Source organism: Sturnira hondurensis, unplaced genomic scaffold (genome assembly GCF_014824575.4).
Source record: "Sturnira hondurensis isolate 20B ecotype Veracruz unplaced genomic scaffold, ASM1482457v3 Scaffold0019216, whole genome shotgun sequence".
In the NCBI taxonomy this organism is placed as follows: Eukaryota; Metazoa; Chordata; class Mammalia; order Chiroptera; family Phyllostomidae; genus Sturnira; species Sturnira hondurensis.
Window position 1 is genome coordinate 4,072,547 of NW_028091847.1, and position 15,748 is coordinate 4,088,294.

The following is a 15,748-nucleotide window of genomic DNA, read 5'->3' on the forward strand; positions in this document are numbered from 1 at the left end:
AAGATTATAAAAATCTATTCAAACTATTAGGGGAACAGGAGGAAAGAGAAAATAAAAATGGCATACAGCCAGAAGCAACTGTCTTAACGACGAGTCCACCTCAGAACCGGAAAACTCTTTGGAAGTCCAATTCTTAATCCGCTGCTGAAACGTACACAGGGCTACATAAAATCAAGCTACAATGTACTTTGTTACGGCTTTTGGCGTGATTTGTTCAGCATCTCAAACCAAACCAAACCAAACCAAACTAAACCAACTGTTTTAAGACCCGACAGCAAACTCCGTCTGGCAATTCAAATAACTTTAAATATACACAGAAGGGCAGTCTTCGAGCTCCGAGGCCACAGGGGCGATGGGTGTTGTGTGTCTGTGTTGAAGATTTGGGTTGGGTTATGCCCTGGGGCGAGAGACCCTCCACGCCCTGAACTGGGGCTGGAGACCCACTGCCCTGGCCTCGCCCTGCGAGTCTTCGGATCACCCTTTCTGGAAAGCTCAACCGAATCAGTGAATCACTTTATCCCCAAGGCCCTGCGGACCCTGACGTCACAAGGTGGGGGTTGGGGCGCAGTCCCGCCTCTGGCCTGGCCGCTAGCGATAAGAACCCTCGGGAAGAATTCACTGCTCCTTTTAATACAGTAATTATTTTTCTGCCTTCAGAGGGTGGGGGCTGCTTCTGCCTGGAATGCCAGGACCCCTCCCTTCAGGAAGATGCCCAGGGATGGCAAGTTTGCAGGATCACTTCCTAGGTAAACCATCATCCAGGAAGAGCACTGTTACAAGGGAGAAGAGCTACGTATTTAAATATATTATTTACATTATATATTGATTATATTATAATAGAACTAATTTCACTGCCCAAGACCAGCAAGTAGAGGAAGGACCCGAATTTCTGTATCAATCTCTGGCGTCTCAAATGAGACTCTCTTGCCTTCCCTTGAACCTAACCGCACTAAGGCAGTAAGAAAAGTAATAGTTATCAACTAATCCAGTTTTTGCCAACGGCTTCGCACTCATCTTCTGCCAGGTAAATACACATTATCCCTGTTTCACCAGCGAGAAGGCGAAGGGTCTGCACCCTCCCATTCCTACCTGCTTTGATCCTAGAGGGCCCAATATCGCAGGGAGCCGGGACCTCCTGCGGCTTCCCACAGCCGCGCCAATCAGCAGCCTCTGGCATGAGGAAGGACTCAGAGAGGTGGAGTGCTAACGCTGAGCCTTGGCACCAAACGGGGACAAACAACCCCTTGAAAGAAGGGCTTGGGGTGGGAGGTAAGAGGAAGACAGGACTTGAGTGGGACAGCCTTTGCCTTGGGAAGTTTGCGTCCTAGAACCGCCTGCCTTCGGGGTCACGAGGTCAACGTAGAGGGGGGGCTGGGATTGTGGTGCTGGAGGAAAAGGCCACCGAAGGGATAAGGGCCCACGACACGTCGGGTGGCCTTCCAGACTCACTGCACACAGACCCGCCAGAGTTGGGGGAGAGGAAATCGGCTGTGTGGCAGGGTCCCGGCGCAGAGAACCTGAGCCCCAGACAAAGCCTTCTCAGGGAAATTTCCCTGGGAGTCGCACTGGGGGCTGTCCTCGCTCAGGCCCTCAGGCCCTCGGGGCCCGCAGGGATATCTTGCCCGCTTCAGATTCCATCTGCCGGGTGCGCCCGGCTCCTGGAGCTGGGCGCGGTGCTCTCCCTAGGGCAGGGAGGGAGAGTGGGAGGCCCGAGCAAGGAACGCGGACCGCCCTGGGCTGCACTCAGCACCGAGCCCCGAAGCCCAAAGAGGGAAGGCAAATGATAGTGTTCAGGAAGCCGAAATCTTTACTGATAGTGCACATTTCATTCTGTACGTGCAGGCAGACCGGTCATGAAAGGAATGACTTCTTGGAGCTTTTAAATCACCTGACACTTCTTTGCAAAGTAGAGCAAGCATCTCAAGTCCCAAAGCTCCAAAGCTGTAAACATCTTTGAGTCCTAAAAGGAAAAGATGTTCTATTTGCTTCTGTAGAGAAATGAAATACTCTGTTCAAGGAACCAAAAATACATCTCGCCAAAAATATAAAATAAAATCCATCTAATGACCTGCACCCAGAAAGAGAACTCTGTCGTGGGAAATCTTGGCCTTGTCTTAGTGATCCACTCTCCCAAAGAGAAGTCTCTTAGTCAAAATAAGAAAGTCAACTCCATTATTTCCTAAAGGCCACAGAAAGCAAAACAAAAGCTGAAAACAAGAACTGTAAAACTGGACAATGTCGCCAGAAGGGAGAGACATTACAAGTCTCCGTGAGTGATATCACAAGTCATGTTTCCAGCAAAATTTTTAATAAAAAATAACTATGAAAGACGGCAAACCAATTTTCTGGTTCGGGCAATTTCTCAATCGTTGAAAAGTTCCTTCCACAGCTGCTCACTCTAGAACTCTGGGGGCTGTGTCCCTTTGAACTTTATCCACATTTTTCACAGTAAAAGTCAAGTTTCTTCCCCTTCTCCTGTCATAGATGAGGTCCCAAAGGAAATCCGCCCAGCCATCTTTCAATTTTAGTAAAAAATAAATAAATAAATAAAATAAATCAACCTGATTCCCAACCTCACTACTGGAGTCATGAAAAGCAGCTTTTGCTTTTCAAAGCAAGAAAAGGCAGCATAAAAAAAAGTGAGATGCAAATTATTTTAAGGCAGTAATGGGGGTGGGTACTACTGGAGAATGTTAACTCCAGTCTTTGCTAAAGTTCATGGCAAACTCTTTTCATAAAGCCAAATATGAGGACCTGTTTTGAAAATTTTCCAGGAGTAAGAAATAAAGGGGGGGGGGGACGCGGGGATATAAAAAGCTCTTTAAATGACAACAAATAAATAAATAAATAAAATAAATCAACCTGATTCCCAACCTCACTACTGGAGTCATGAAAAGCAGCTTTTGCTTTTCAAAGCAAGAAAAGGCAGCATAAAAAAAAGTGAGATGCAAATTATTTTAAGGCAGTAATGGGGGTGGGTACTACTGGAGAATGTTAACTCCAGTCTTTGCTAAAGTTCATGGCAAACTCTTTTCATAAAGCCAAATATGAGGACCTGTTTTGAAAATTTTCCAGGAGTAAGAAATAAAGGGGGGGGGGGGGACGCGGGGATATAAAAAGCTCTTTAATGACAACAAATAAATAAATAAATAAGCAGTGCCAACTACCCGGTGACAAACCACAGCCAAACTTCAATCTCAGAGCAGTTAGCTATAAACTGTTAGCAGTTGAAAAGTAAACCTTGTGCACACAAAGGCACTGTTTAATTTTCTTCTTGTAATGGTTCTAAATGAAGACCCCATCACTATGCAGTTAAGCAGTATTTCTTGTCCCCCTGAGGCGCTGATCAGTTCTTTTTAATGTGAGAAAAACTGGCAGCTCAAAAGCCGTCAATGGAGCTCCCTCAACAAAAGTTCTGAAAAGCTGAATGAATTGGGTTTGTAACTACAGCATCCCGTCTCCCCCCCTCCCCCTTGCAGCTTATCTCTTATTCATTCACCTTATATTCTTGTTAAGGAATCGTACTCTCAAAATCATGCCTTTGCCATTTAACCTAGGGCCATGGAGGCACTTGCGACACACAGAAACGAAAGTCTCCCCCCTCCCCGCCAACTGCATCTGAAGGTGTTCAGACGGATAGGTGGGAAGGAGGGGAGGATAGAGGATCTGGTACCCCAATTTGCTGAGATAACTAGAACTCAAGAGTGCTCAACCTCCCATTTTAAAACCCAAATTTTATTGGCAAACAGGAATGTGTACCCTTTCTAAATTCAGACTCTGCCTCAGTCTCTGAAATTCTGTGACACGTCCACTTAGAAATGGCAAACGTTATAAATAAATAAATCGCCTCCCCTCTCTCCCCCAAGTGAAAGGCCAGAAAAGACCTTGCAGGCACGTAGAAATTAAGGTAACTTATGTTCTTGATTTTTTCCCCCTTTAAACAAAAAACAGTAAATGAAATAGCAAAACAGACTCTACCCCTGCTGCCCACCCCACCCCCGCCTTGCCCAAGAAAAGGTTTTATGAGAAAGTCAGCTTTAGAACACCAGGCCTCTGTGTGCATTTCAATCCAAGGCATTGCTGATGGGGAAGCTTCTCCTGAGATTTCCTACTGTAAGAATGTGTTGGGTTCTAGAAATAAGTACAGCTATTACAACCAAATCTACTAGCAGACTAAATAATTAATTGAAGCGTTGCTCTTTGACCCTTGAAAAGTCCAGTAGGGACACGTTTATAGTAATAATACCTCCGAATGAGCCCTTGTCAAATATTCATTTAGTGGTTAATGTGAGCCATTTCCCCCTGGGACCATCTGTAATACCAGCTTCCCAGCATTGGCAAGAAACCTTGCTAATCTACTACCGCTCGGCAAAATATTTTAACGCTCTTTATTTAAACTAAGGAGGGGGCTGGGGGTAGAGAAAAAATTGCCGAGGGAACAAACTATAATCTCATCCTTCTGCACATTTCTATTCAGTGTGTAGGCTAACAAAACATTACATTCACCCCTTTAGCCTGGAAATTAAATGGTTTTAGTGAGCAGAATAATATCCTGAGGAAGGAACTGAACACTCTACAACTAATTTCAGTGCCGGGAAATAACCATCTCTGGGCAAGTTCAAGGGTTTCACTCCTACTTAGAAATCATGTTATAATTAAAATATTGTATGTTCAATATTAATCTAGCCATGAAACTACACATCTTTGGGGACCATTAACCCAATTAAATGAACGATGACACATGTATCGTTCTTAAGTGCAGATTATCAAAATAATTTATATTTACAAATAAAATAGCTTTCATTTGGTTAGGAGACAGGGAGGGGCAGGAGGGGATGGGAAGTTCTCATTTTGTGAAGACAGTGATGATCATTCAAAACTAGTTTTAACTTCCCCAACTATTGCTGTCTTCCCTCTTGCAAAATATTTGAACCTGAGCATTTTGCCAAAAACTTGCTTTTTTAAGTCTGATTCTGTGGGCTCTTTTTATTTTACTTTTTAAGGGAAGTCAGTGCAGTGCAATTACTCCAAATCCCGATACATATTTCTAATATATCTCTATTTTTCAAATATATGCTCTCCATAGAGTTGATTGGCTCAGATGCTGGGAATATCTTCCCCACCCCCCAGCAAGATCATTTGGATCTTTATTCAAAGTTTCTTTTATTCGTATGTGAGCAAGAACTGTCGAAAGTGCTCATTACCACGTGAATAATCCGTATATGCATTACAATGGCTGGCCGGGCTGGGGGAAAATTCTTTCAGAGTCTCTGCATTAATTAGGGGAGGGGGGAGAGAAATGCCTGGTTTAGAATTGGGAGCTGGCATTAATTTTCCTTTCCCAGTAAAATATTACCCTAAAAGTGGGGATACAACATGAATAAATAAAAACCAATATACACTGAAAATAAAGCAGTCCACACGTGATCAAAGTACAGAAAACCGGAGGATATTCCAGCCGAACCCAGAACTAACATTACCAACACCAAGAGTAAGAAACACTTTCTGGGAAAACGGGAGGATGCAAGCTGAGTGGATGAGCTAACTCAGTGGCTGCAACCGGTACTTAAGGTCCCTGGGAAGGCGCTGCCGAATTTCAACTTCTCCAAAGTTGTAACAAGTTGACACAACAAGCCCTTGAAATTATGGGAAGCAAATCCACGTTCTTAAGAAAGCCTGACTCTTGATTCTTGGTCCCCCTCGGCAGGGGAAGATGAGCGAGGTAAGTAGTAAATAAGGAGGAAAAGTCCACCCAGTCCTACACAACTCTCCGGCTGCGCCGAAGCGCGAGTCGGCTGTGATGCAGAAGCATTGCTAATGCAAAGACCAGGGCGATGCCCCAACTTTTCCGCTCCCACTGAGGACAACTATAGTCTTTCTTTACCTTTCCTAAGGCAAAAGAAAAAAAATCCAATCTTGTTTCTCCACCCCTCCTCCTTCCCCTCCCCACGAACTAACTGTAGTAAAACATGGTTAAAAGATCAAAAAGCATAATAATCTCCAAATGTGACTAGACCGGACAAAGTAAAATATCTACCTCAGAGTTGTTTTCTTCTTTAATACGGCTGTTGCCCGGCTTCTTTTTTGCTTGTTACCAGCTGCAGAGATTATCCGATTTGGGGCTACAGGCTTGGACCCGCGCTGCCAATTTAAGAAATGGAATTCGAGGAGAGAGGAAAAAAGAAAATAAATAATAGTAATAATAATAATAGCAGCCGAGATAAATCGGGGAGTTTTGCTAGACGCTCTTCTCCTTCCCTTGCCCCTAAAAAGGAAAATTAGGGGAGAAAGTTTATAAAGTCAAGGAACAAAGAAAGCAAACCACTTGTTTCCTCTCAGACAATAGCAGGGCTGGAGTAATCCAAACACCCACCCAGCTGATGAGCACTTTGCACGTCTAGTTTGCAATTATTCCGATACAAGAAGCATCATTTCCCCCTATAACCAGGTTTCCAAAGGGCCATTGTACTGTGAAGAGAAGGAAAACAAAACCAGCCAACCTCGTTCTGACTTGGCTCAATACCCCATCTGCTAAGCTACACGAAAATTTTCAGAATTGACTCCTTTCTGGCAACAAGTGGCATAAATCAGTTTAAGTATAAGTCCCCATCACGCTTATTCATGCTGCTTAGGAAAGGAGGGGGTGGACTTACAATATATGTCTCCAGTTTCTATTTTAGAAATGACGCAGCAGTTCACATTTTTCGAGCACTTAATTAATCACCCAGCCATTTATTTGTTGCTGTTAACATTAGCACACGCTACTGGAACACAGTACCAAGGTTTTAGGGATTTTGCTTTCTTGGATGCGCATAGCATATTCCCCAAGGGGCTAAGTATAATCAGTGTTATCCAAATAAATGAAAGACTCAAGAATAATTTCAGTGTCCATATTTCAAAAATTTATTTATCTCAAACTGTGCATAATGGAGTAAAAACTTAAGTTGAAAATGTACCTGTTATGAGGATGGTATTAGTTCAAATATATACATGGATTCTCGGCAGACTGATTCAAATAATACAGAGCCGAATCTTTAAAATACAACTACGGAAAATAAAAGGGGAGGGAGGACCTTAAAATATCACAATAAATTTACAGAAATATTACAAACCATAAGAAAATATTTCAAACACAGTAATTTTGTTTTTTTATCTGAACAAAATGAAAAGTTGGGAAACAAAAGCTATTATAAATTACCAGTGATGTCAACCTGCATGGCCATTTTTTCTTTTAACAGTAAGTTAAAAAAATTTAGTACAATCTAAAACTTTTGCTCCTTTAAAGACCACGGAGATAGTTTTACCAATACTTATTCTAGATTTTTCCTTTTGTACACCTTTAAACAATTAAAATGTCCAAATCTTAATAATTTTCTTCTTTCCACGTTTACAACTGTCCTAAATTTCAGCTTCAGAGTCAAAATTCAGCAACAAGCCTTTCCTTGAAAAATATTGGCAAATTCTCAGCTTATAAACAATGGACATTTTGATTGCCATGTTTATCTCGATAAATACTATACAAAAGTTGCTTGCAAATATTAAAACATTTTTTCGTCGCTTGGAGACTAGCTCTAAATATTATTGGTAAAGACTTTTGCAAACTTTCTGCAAAGCTCCTACCGTATCACTAGAACTTTTAAAAAGTTTTGCGTAGTTCTCTTTCCTCCAGATCTATACAAGGTCCATTCCCTCACCCTCCCCAGCCCACCCCACTGGTTTTCTCTGTACAAAAATAGTCCCCCCAAAAGAAGTCCAGGATCTCTCATAAAAGTTTTTTTTTTGTTGTTGTTGGTATCGCAGCGCGCTGTTCTGGGAGTGTAGACCGGATCGCTGTTCTCCTTTGCAGACAGATGTCATTTGCTGTGGGTGATGACTTGTTTGGAGCGTACCGGGTTTTTCTCCACGCTGTTTCTTACTCTCCTCCCATTCCCCGCTTTTTTTTTCTTTGAAAATCCCCCCTCTAGTTCACTGTCCGGCCCTCACATGTGCGAGAGGGGCAGTGTGCCGTTAATGGCCGTGCCGGGCACCGGGCCGCTCTGGTAGTGCTGGGACATGTGAAGTCTGCTGGGCGCGGCTGGCTCCGGCACCTCGGCGCCGGGGAGATACATGCTGATCATGTCCCGGAGGTCCCCGGCCTGGCAGGGCGCCCTGGAGTGGGAGGAAGAGGTAACCACAGGGGGGCTGGAACTGGCCTCAGACTTGACCACCGAGCCCATGGAGCCGAGCGCCATGCCAGGGGTGCCCTGCTGCGAGTAGGACATGCTGTAGGTGGGCGAGCCGTTCATATAGGTCTGCGAACTGGTCATGGAGTTGTACTGAAGGGCGCTCACATCGTAACGGTGCATTGGCTGCATCTGCGCGGCGCCGTGCGCGTTGAGCCCCGGGTGCTGCGGATAGCCCAGCTGGTCCTGCATCATGCTGTAGCTGCCGTTGCTCCAGCCGTTCATGTGCGCGTAACTGTCCATGCGCTGGTTCACACCCGCGCCCAGGCCGGCGCCCACCCCGACCCCGCTCGCCATGCTGTTGCCGCCCGGGGCCAGCAGCCCGCCGGGCAGTGTGTACTTATCCTTCTTCATGAGGGTCTTGGTTTTCCGCCGGGGCCGGTATTTATAATCCGGGTGCTCCTTCATGTGCAGTGCTCGCAGCCGCTTGGCCTCGTCAATGAACGGGCGCTTCTCCGTCTCCGACAAAAGTTTCCACTCGGCCCCCAGGCGCTTGCTGATCTCCGAGTTGTGCATCTTGGGGTTTTCTTGGGCCATCTTGCGCCGCTGCCCGCGGGACCACACCATGAAGGCGTTCATGGGCCGCTTGACGCGGTCCGGGCTGTTCTTCTGGTTGCCGCCGGCCGCCGCCGCCGTGGTGGAGTTGCCGCCGCCGCCGCCGCCACCCCCCGAAGTTTGCTGTGGGCCCGGCGGCTTCAGCTCCGTCTCCATCATGTTGTACATGCGGGCGCTTTGCGCGGGCCCGGCCCGCCGGCGGCCGCCGACCCTCGGCCCGGCCGGGACTTTGGGGGGCCCGCGGGCGGGGGAAGAGGAGGAGGGGAGGCGGGCGGGGGTGACGGGAGCGCAGGGCTCCGCGAGGAAAATCAGACGAAGAATAATTTGGGGGAAGAAAAGAGAGAGGCAAACTGGAACCAGGATCAAAAAAAAAAAAGCGCTTCCCTCCTCTTCTGGCCGACTCAGCCGCCGCTGAAGCTTGTTGTTATTATTTTTTGGAAAGGCTTAAGCCCCAGGCTCAAACTTCTCTCCCTTTCTTTCTCTCTCCTCTTCTTTCTCTCAGTCCCAGTCTTAAAGAGGCAGCAAACTACTTTCCCCCTTTTGCAAACACTCTTCTCTGCCTTGACAACTCCTGATACTTTTTTGAACAAGTTAATAGACAACCATCCATGTGATGGGGGCTGTCAGGGAATAAATGGGTTTCCGGCGACCAATCAGCGCTCGGCGGCTCCTCCACTCGAGCCCAGCCTCGCCGCCGGGTTTTGCATGAAACGGGGCGGGGCCTCGAGGCGCGGGCCGCGCGGGGGAGGCCGGGGCCGAGCGGCGCGCGGGGAGGGGCCGGCGGCTCCCACCGCCCGCCCGCCTGGCCCTCCCGCCCGCCACTGGGGAACCTTTGTATCCCCGCTCGCAGCAACAGGTCACGCCGCACGCCTTTTCGAAGGAAGTGGGTAAACAGCACTGAGTCTGCGACGTTTCTCTTGAAACTTCGCAGGGATTCACTTTTCGGCGCGCGCTGCGGGGACGGGGACGGGCGAGAGGGGCCGCCGAGGTGTGGGGGCGGGGCAGGCGAAGGGGCCGTGCGGGCGCCGGTGGCGCCGGGCCGGGTGCGGCGGGGCTCCCGCTCCTGCGCACACGTACCCCAGCGCCGGCCTCTCGGGGCTTCTCCTCGCCCCGCTCTCCGTCTCGCCCCTCTTTCCCCGCCGGGGCCGGCAACTCGCTCGCCCCTCCGCGCACCACCCTGACCAAAAGTTGAAAGCTCTGTCCTTAACGCCCTCCAAACTTCCACGCAATTTGCTCTGTTTTCAAAAATAATCCTGCTCCGCCGAGGCCAGAGCGGAGGCCAGGCAGGCCCTGGGCGAGCGGCCGCCACCGCTCCCCAGCGCAGGGCGAAGGGGCTGCTCGTCCTGCCCGCCCCACCCCCGCGCCGAGTCCGCCCCCCCAAAGGAAGCTTTCAGTCGGGCAGGTTTCAAAAGGAGGCTGCAGGGGGTGCGAGGGCTCCTCCGACGGGCGCCCTGCAGGGCGGGACGGCGGGGCGCGTCAGCCCCACTTCCTGGCCTGTGCCGCGCGGCGCGGAGGTGGCGTGGGGCCGTCCCCGCAAACTCCCTCCCACGCCAGGTTCCCAGGCCGCCTGCGGCAGCAGCCCGGGCACTGCCCTCCGTGACCTCACTGCCCGGTCGGTCCGGATCTGGGGGCTGCGCTAGGAGGGGGCCCGGGGGGCTGCGTGGTGCGAGCCAGGCACAGGTGCAGGCAGTTGGTGCAGGAGGAAGGCTGCCAGGACTGGGAGAGCGGGGAGCCCAGCAAGGCCAAGGCTGGAGGAGGATGGGGTGGGGGCGGGCGTAGGGGCTCGGAAGCCCTGCCCGCCCAGGACCCAAGAGGGTAATTTTAGCCGCTCTCCCATTGTCCGGACGTAAAGATTTCAATAGGTAGGCGCTCAATGCGGAGCGCAAAGGCAGCACGTCCGTTACAAATAGGTAGTTTTGTTTCTCTTGTTGTCGCTACACGGAGTCAAACAAAGCCCCGTCTAAGTTTCCTTCCACTCTCTTGTTGGGATCTTTGTGGCTAAAATGCACTTGACTACAAAGCGGGGGCGGGGGTGGGGTGGGGGGGAGGAAAAAAAAACCCTTGATGCCATTTCTTTTTTATAAGGGGCTTAAACCATTAGGGTTACTTATTTTCTTTCTTCTGTAACACTCTCCTCCCCCTCCTCCCTGATCCACCCTACTCACCCTAAGAAAATGTACTAAACTGTATCTACTGGGCACATTCCATTGATTATCTTTACAAAACTTTCCATTGTTTTCTTCCTAACTTCCACACAACCGTCATCATCCCCACTTCAACTTCTTCAATCCCTGTTCTCCCAAGCTTCTCTGTTCCTGTTCAACTCAAGATGAGTATGCTTAGTGGAAACTCAGAAAAGTTGAGAGACAGAATCCTGCAGCAGACTTTCCTCAATAAATTATTTCCAGTCAACCCCGCCCGCCACCCCTAACCCCCCTGCAGGTTTTCCTTTGCCTTTTAAGTTACGGTTTGCTTTAGTTCTTGGGAACCCGGGAAGGAAGAGACTGGCCTCCTCGAAACGCATAAATATATCACTCTTCAAAAATAAAGCAATATCTTCGAGATGTAATATTAAACTAATCACGCACAGGAAGAGTAGGAAAGAGAAGACTGCATGGATTTGGAGAAGAGAAGGCAGTCACTAAGGCTGTTCTGTGCGACTTGGTTTCAGGGATGTGGCTGCTGCGCCCCCTACTGGTGGAGTCTGTTTTCCAAGACTGGCTTTTACCTTTAAAAGAAGGTGTTTGGAAATAAAGAAAAAAACGATGAGGGGGATGGGAGGAAGGTCAAATTAATTACACTTAATCTAAACAAAAGGGAAGTTAACATATCGTGTAAGCGATGGAACCAAATAAGAATCAGATTTAATTTGCTTAACTTAGATGTGTACATATATAATCTGGAGAAAAGTGGGGGTTAAGCAAAAGAGGTACAAAGTATGAGATTGAACATATGAATGAATTATGATTGTCCAGACGCCACGGAGGGCCGACCAAGCATTCACTTTATAATTGGGTATCCATTGGTCCGCGCTTAGTAGCATTATTCCAAAAACCAGGGGAAAATAAAAACTTATGGATAATTATGTTCGAAGATAAAACCAAGGAGTTGGTGTGGATAATGGTGGTGTATACATATTAAAATATATATTAAGAACTGATGGTTATAGAAGCAAATATTTCTAATCTCTTCCTCTCAAGGGGAAGTGGTAAGAAGCACATTTTTTCCCCCTTGGGATGATACATAAAAGCTTTTATACATCCTCAGATGCTTGTGTTTGTGCCTAAACTCTATAATAATTCATTTAAGAGGTTAAAGGGGCTGGCTAGGTCTTTTGTTAATTGCTTTTATCATATAAATAAGCTATGGAAATACATTACAATTGTGTTATCATTGGTTGCATTTATTTACAGCTTTATTTTAATTAAGCTTGCTGTACTTATCAAGGCAATAAACTAACTGTGGCTGGTGTTTATGCATAATAATGTGCTATGAAAATAAGATTAAAGAAGATGGTGATAGCAGAAACAATTGTTCTCACTGATTTTTTTTTTTAAAAGAACATACGCATTAAAAAATCAGATCGCCAGCCATTCTGTTTCAATGCAGCAGCCATCACTGGCCCCTAAATATTGTGACAATCCAAATGGATGAAAGAAGCAGCACTGTTTTAGGTTTGGGGCTGGGGTAATAATAACAACGCACCACTGACTACTAGGGAATCAAAATAAGAATTGGAAGGGGGTGCTTTGCCCTCCAAAAATTTAAAATGTTGCCACTGCACAGTTTATGAAAATTGAAAGTGCTTAATCCAAAGAGAGTGTAACATTCCCCTTAGCAGCAAAAAGCGGCACACTTTTAGAGCAAGATTAGAAATGAAGAATAAAAATGCCTAATTTCTGGGATATTCAGATTTTATTTTGTTCTACCCATAGGCCCCAGCCAAAAATCCTCAACCAATTAGGTGTAGCTCAATTTTATTTAAAAATAAAGTTTTGCATTGATGTTTTTCTCCTAAACTCCCCTTATGCCTCCTCAAGTATTATATCTGAAGCCAACTAACAATTTTGTGGATAGGGGACTGTAGACTTATTTTTTCTTCTTAGTGGCAAATAGAGGTTTAACTTGCAGTAATTAGGTGAGAACTAGCCAAGCATCTTACTATTATGATGCTTGTTAAAAAAAAAAAAAAACAGCTTCTTTTCTGCATCTGCATTTGAGTGTGTTCCCCTCCTCTCTTAATCTTCTTATGGAAATGAAGGCAAACGGCAGGGAACCTGCAGAGTCTTGGAGAATGTCCTTGTTAACTGGAATTTCTCAGCATTGCTAATTAGCAGAGTTTGACGACGACCACCAGTATTGGGGGGGAAAGCTCTGTTTAACCACTCACAAACCATCCTGAGGAAGAGCAGACTAATTTTATTTTGTAATTAAAATCTGAAAAGGGCCCTATTTGACAGTTAGGGCTATGAGAGTTTTATCTCCCCGTGAAATAATTACTGCCTTGATAACTCAATTTTCTGAAAAATGTCAACTGTGGGCTCCAAAAGTTTTAATTTCATTACGTAAGGAAAAAAAAAGAAAAAGAAATAGAAGAAAATGTACAGAAAGGCTTTCTAATTCTGGAGCTGGTTAAATGTATTAGGAGCCAAATTTGGCCTAATGAAGGGTTATTTTCCTCTCATTTTTGTTATGTTTCCTCCGGACCCTAACCTTCCAAGTACGTCCACTGAAAGTGGCCGTAGCAGTGACCATACTTCATGGGGAGAGGTCACACCACTACGGCAAGTCAGAGGCCAACAGAAGGAAAAAAAGACATGTGGCAACTCAAGAAAATGTCCTGTTTTGAACGCCCCAAAACAAAGGAAAATTTCAATGTTTAGGACAGTGCTGGTGCAATCTGGTAAGATGAGGTTTTATTGATGTTTATCACCCCAGCAGAAGAAAACTGAGAATCACAGAGTAAAGACACCGGTATAAGCCAATTTTAAAAGTGTTTCCTTCCCCCTACTAAGTCACAAAACACTTCAATCACTCCAAATTGGAGCATGCCACAAGAATTCTGGAATGATCAACACTTGATATTCCAAGATTTATGAAACAAACACTGATAAATGGAGGCAAAGAAAGGTATTAGGGGTTTCTTTTCCTTAAAGCATCACATATTTTTAAAAAATAATAAGACACAAGCTGGAAAAAGTTAGCATATTGAAAGTGAGTAAAAATTAGTAAAGCAAACTACATTTGCTGTAGATAACTGCAAAGGGTCCCTCACAGGAAATCAATCCCAGAGCAATTTTTATAAAGCAATTTTCAAAATGATAGAAACGCTTTCATCTACATTTCCTTCATTTTCTTCCTATTGCCAAACTTGTTAGGTTTTGGAAGTGTGAAGGATTATTGATGGGAACGACAATAAATGTTTCTAGATGATGCAAAGACAAACATGTACCTCTATCCTTTTTTATTTACTAAGGCAAAGAGATGTATATGATATGCACATGGACGACGCATGTTAGAGTGGCAAGTTAAAATTGCTTCATCATATTTTTTTTCTTGCCTGTCCCTTCAGCACCTTGCTTTAATATCTAGAAGTGGTATTACACATAACAAATGAACAAGGGGATAACAAATGCAATTTCAATCCAGACCCAATTTTACCAAATAATTTCATTCAAGAGCTGTAAGGACCCTTGAAACCTAAGGAATGCAGAGCTGCTCTGCATTCAGCTCCTTTTTATACTCATTCTCTTTCATCTGATTCCCACTGATGAAATAAATACATTTAAAAAAGGATTCAGTAGTTACAAAACTAAATATATTTTCCTCTTCAAATTATAGCAACGAAAGTAATATATAATCACTAGTGCATGTCTTCAGGGCTAAACATATAATAACCATCATATTACTTAGAGCATTATGTATATATGTGCTTCCTTCAGATGGTCCAGCTCAGATATTTCCTGGAAAAAGGATCTACACTTCACAATTTCAATTCATTACTGAATTATCAAGTGATTTTTAAGGTGAAATTCTGTCTCTGTTGTGCAGCTGTTGTGGGGGGCGGGGGGGGAAATACAGTGCACCCATTCAATGATCTAATTAAAATAGAAATTCCCTTTAAAAAAAAAGACAATCTGAAAATTTAAGGAGCTGTCACCAGTGGTTGTCAGTTGCACTGAAAAAAAAAAAGAGCCTGTAATTTTTATCTTAAAAATTAGGAAAAGGGAATGAAAACCAAAAACCTGGCAAACAGCTCACCAGGAACTACAGTTGGCCCAACACACCCAGGGACCATGCCACACCTCTAAATCACTGCTTGGAAGTCTAAACACATCACCCTGACTGACCACACTCTCTTGTGCAATTAATCACAGCTAAGGAACGAGGCTTCCTTAGAATCCCAATTTTCCAGTTACTAGGGTTGTTACCTTCATTTTAGAAAACAAGACGATTGTTTTAAATTCTCCAACTGTGATGATTTCATGTAGTTGTGATGACAACTTTTGTGGGAAAAACAAACCTGAGTGGTGCGTGAAGGCACCCCAGTGCATGCCAGGCACACACTCACTGCACCGGCAGTCCCCCACGCAGGGGGCCCGCGCTTCTCCTACCCTGCCCTTTCCAAGCTGTAGCGATGGGATTTAGTCTTCCTTCTTCAGAAGTGTAATCGGACAGGAGACAAACTCACAAAAAGTGACAAAAACCAACTACCTTAGAGGGCAGAGGTGCTTGGTATCTCAAAAAGCAAGTTGGGGAAATTGATTAGGTCTGCTTAAGGGACAGGAAAATTATGAAAGAAAAAGGGAGAAAGTCTTTTACCTGTTTGCATGAAAAGAAGCTAAGAGCCAGCCACTGGGGAAAAAAATCACCCTACAATCACCATCCGCCCTAAACAAAACTACTACCCACTTTCTTTCTTCAAAGATTGGCAGCTGTGGCTGGCCCTGGAAGGGCTCTAAATCAAAGGG

The 15,748-nt window shown here is 45.5% G+C and overlaps 1 protein-coding gene and 1 long non-coding RNA gene across 3 annotated transcripts in view; both read right to left on the reverse strand.

Annotated features, from left to right (window-relative positions):
- Positions 1–6,064: 6,064 nt before the first annotated feature.
- LOC118974230 (uncharacterized) overlaps positions 6,065–15,748 on the reverse strand; it is a 94,750-nt gene continuing 85,066 nt past the window's right edge. For both annotated transcript variants that reach the window (XR_005063819.1, XR_005063818.1), the window contains exon 4: positions 6,065–6,141. This is a non-coding gene — a long non-coding RNA (uncharacterized LOC118974230). The remainder of the gene's footprint in view (positions 6,142–15,748) is intronic.
- SOX2 (SRY-box transcription factor 2) lies at positions 7,152–9,218 on the reverse strand. The gene has a single exon (XM_037027607.1). The coding sequence runs from the start codon at positions 8,943–8,945 to the stop codon at positions 7,980–7,982; it is 966 nt and encodes a 321-aa protein (XP_036883502.1). The 5' UTR covers positions 8,946–9,218; the 3' UTR covers positions 7,152–7,979.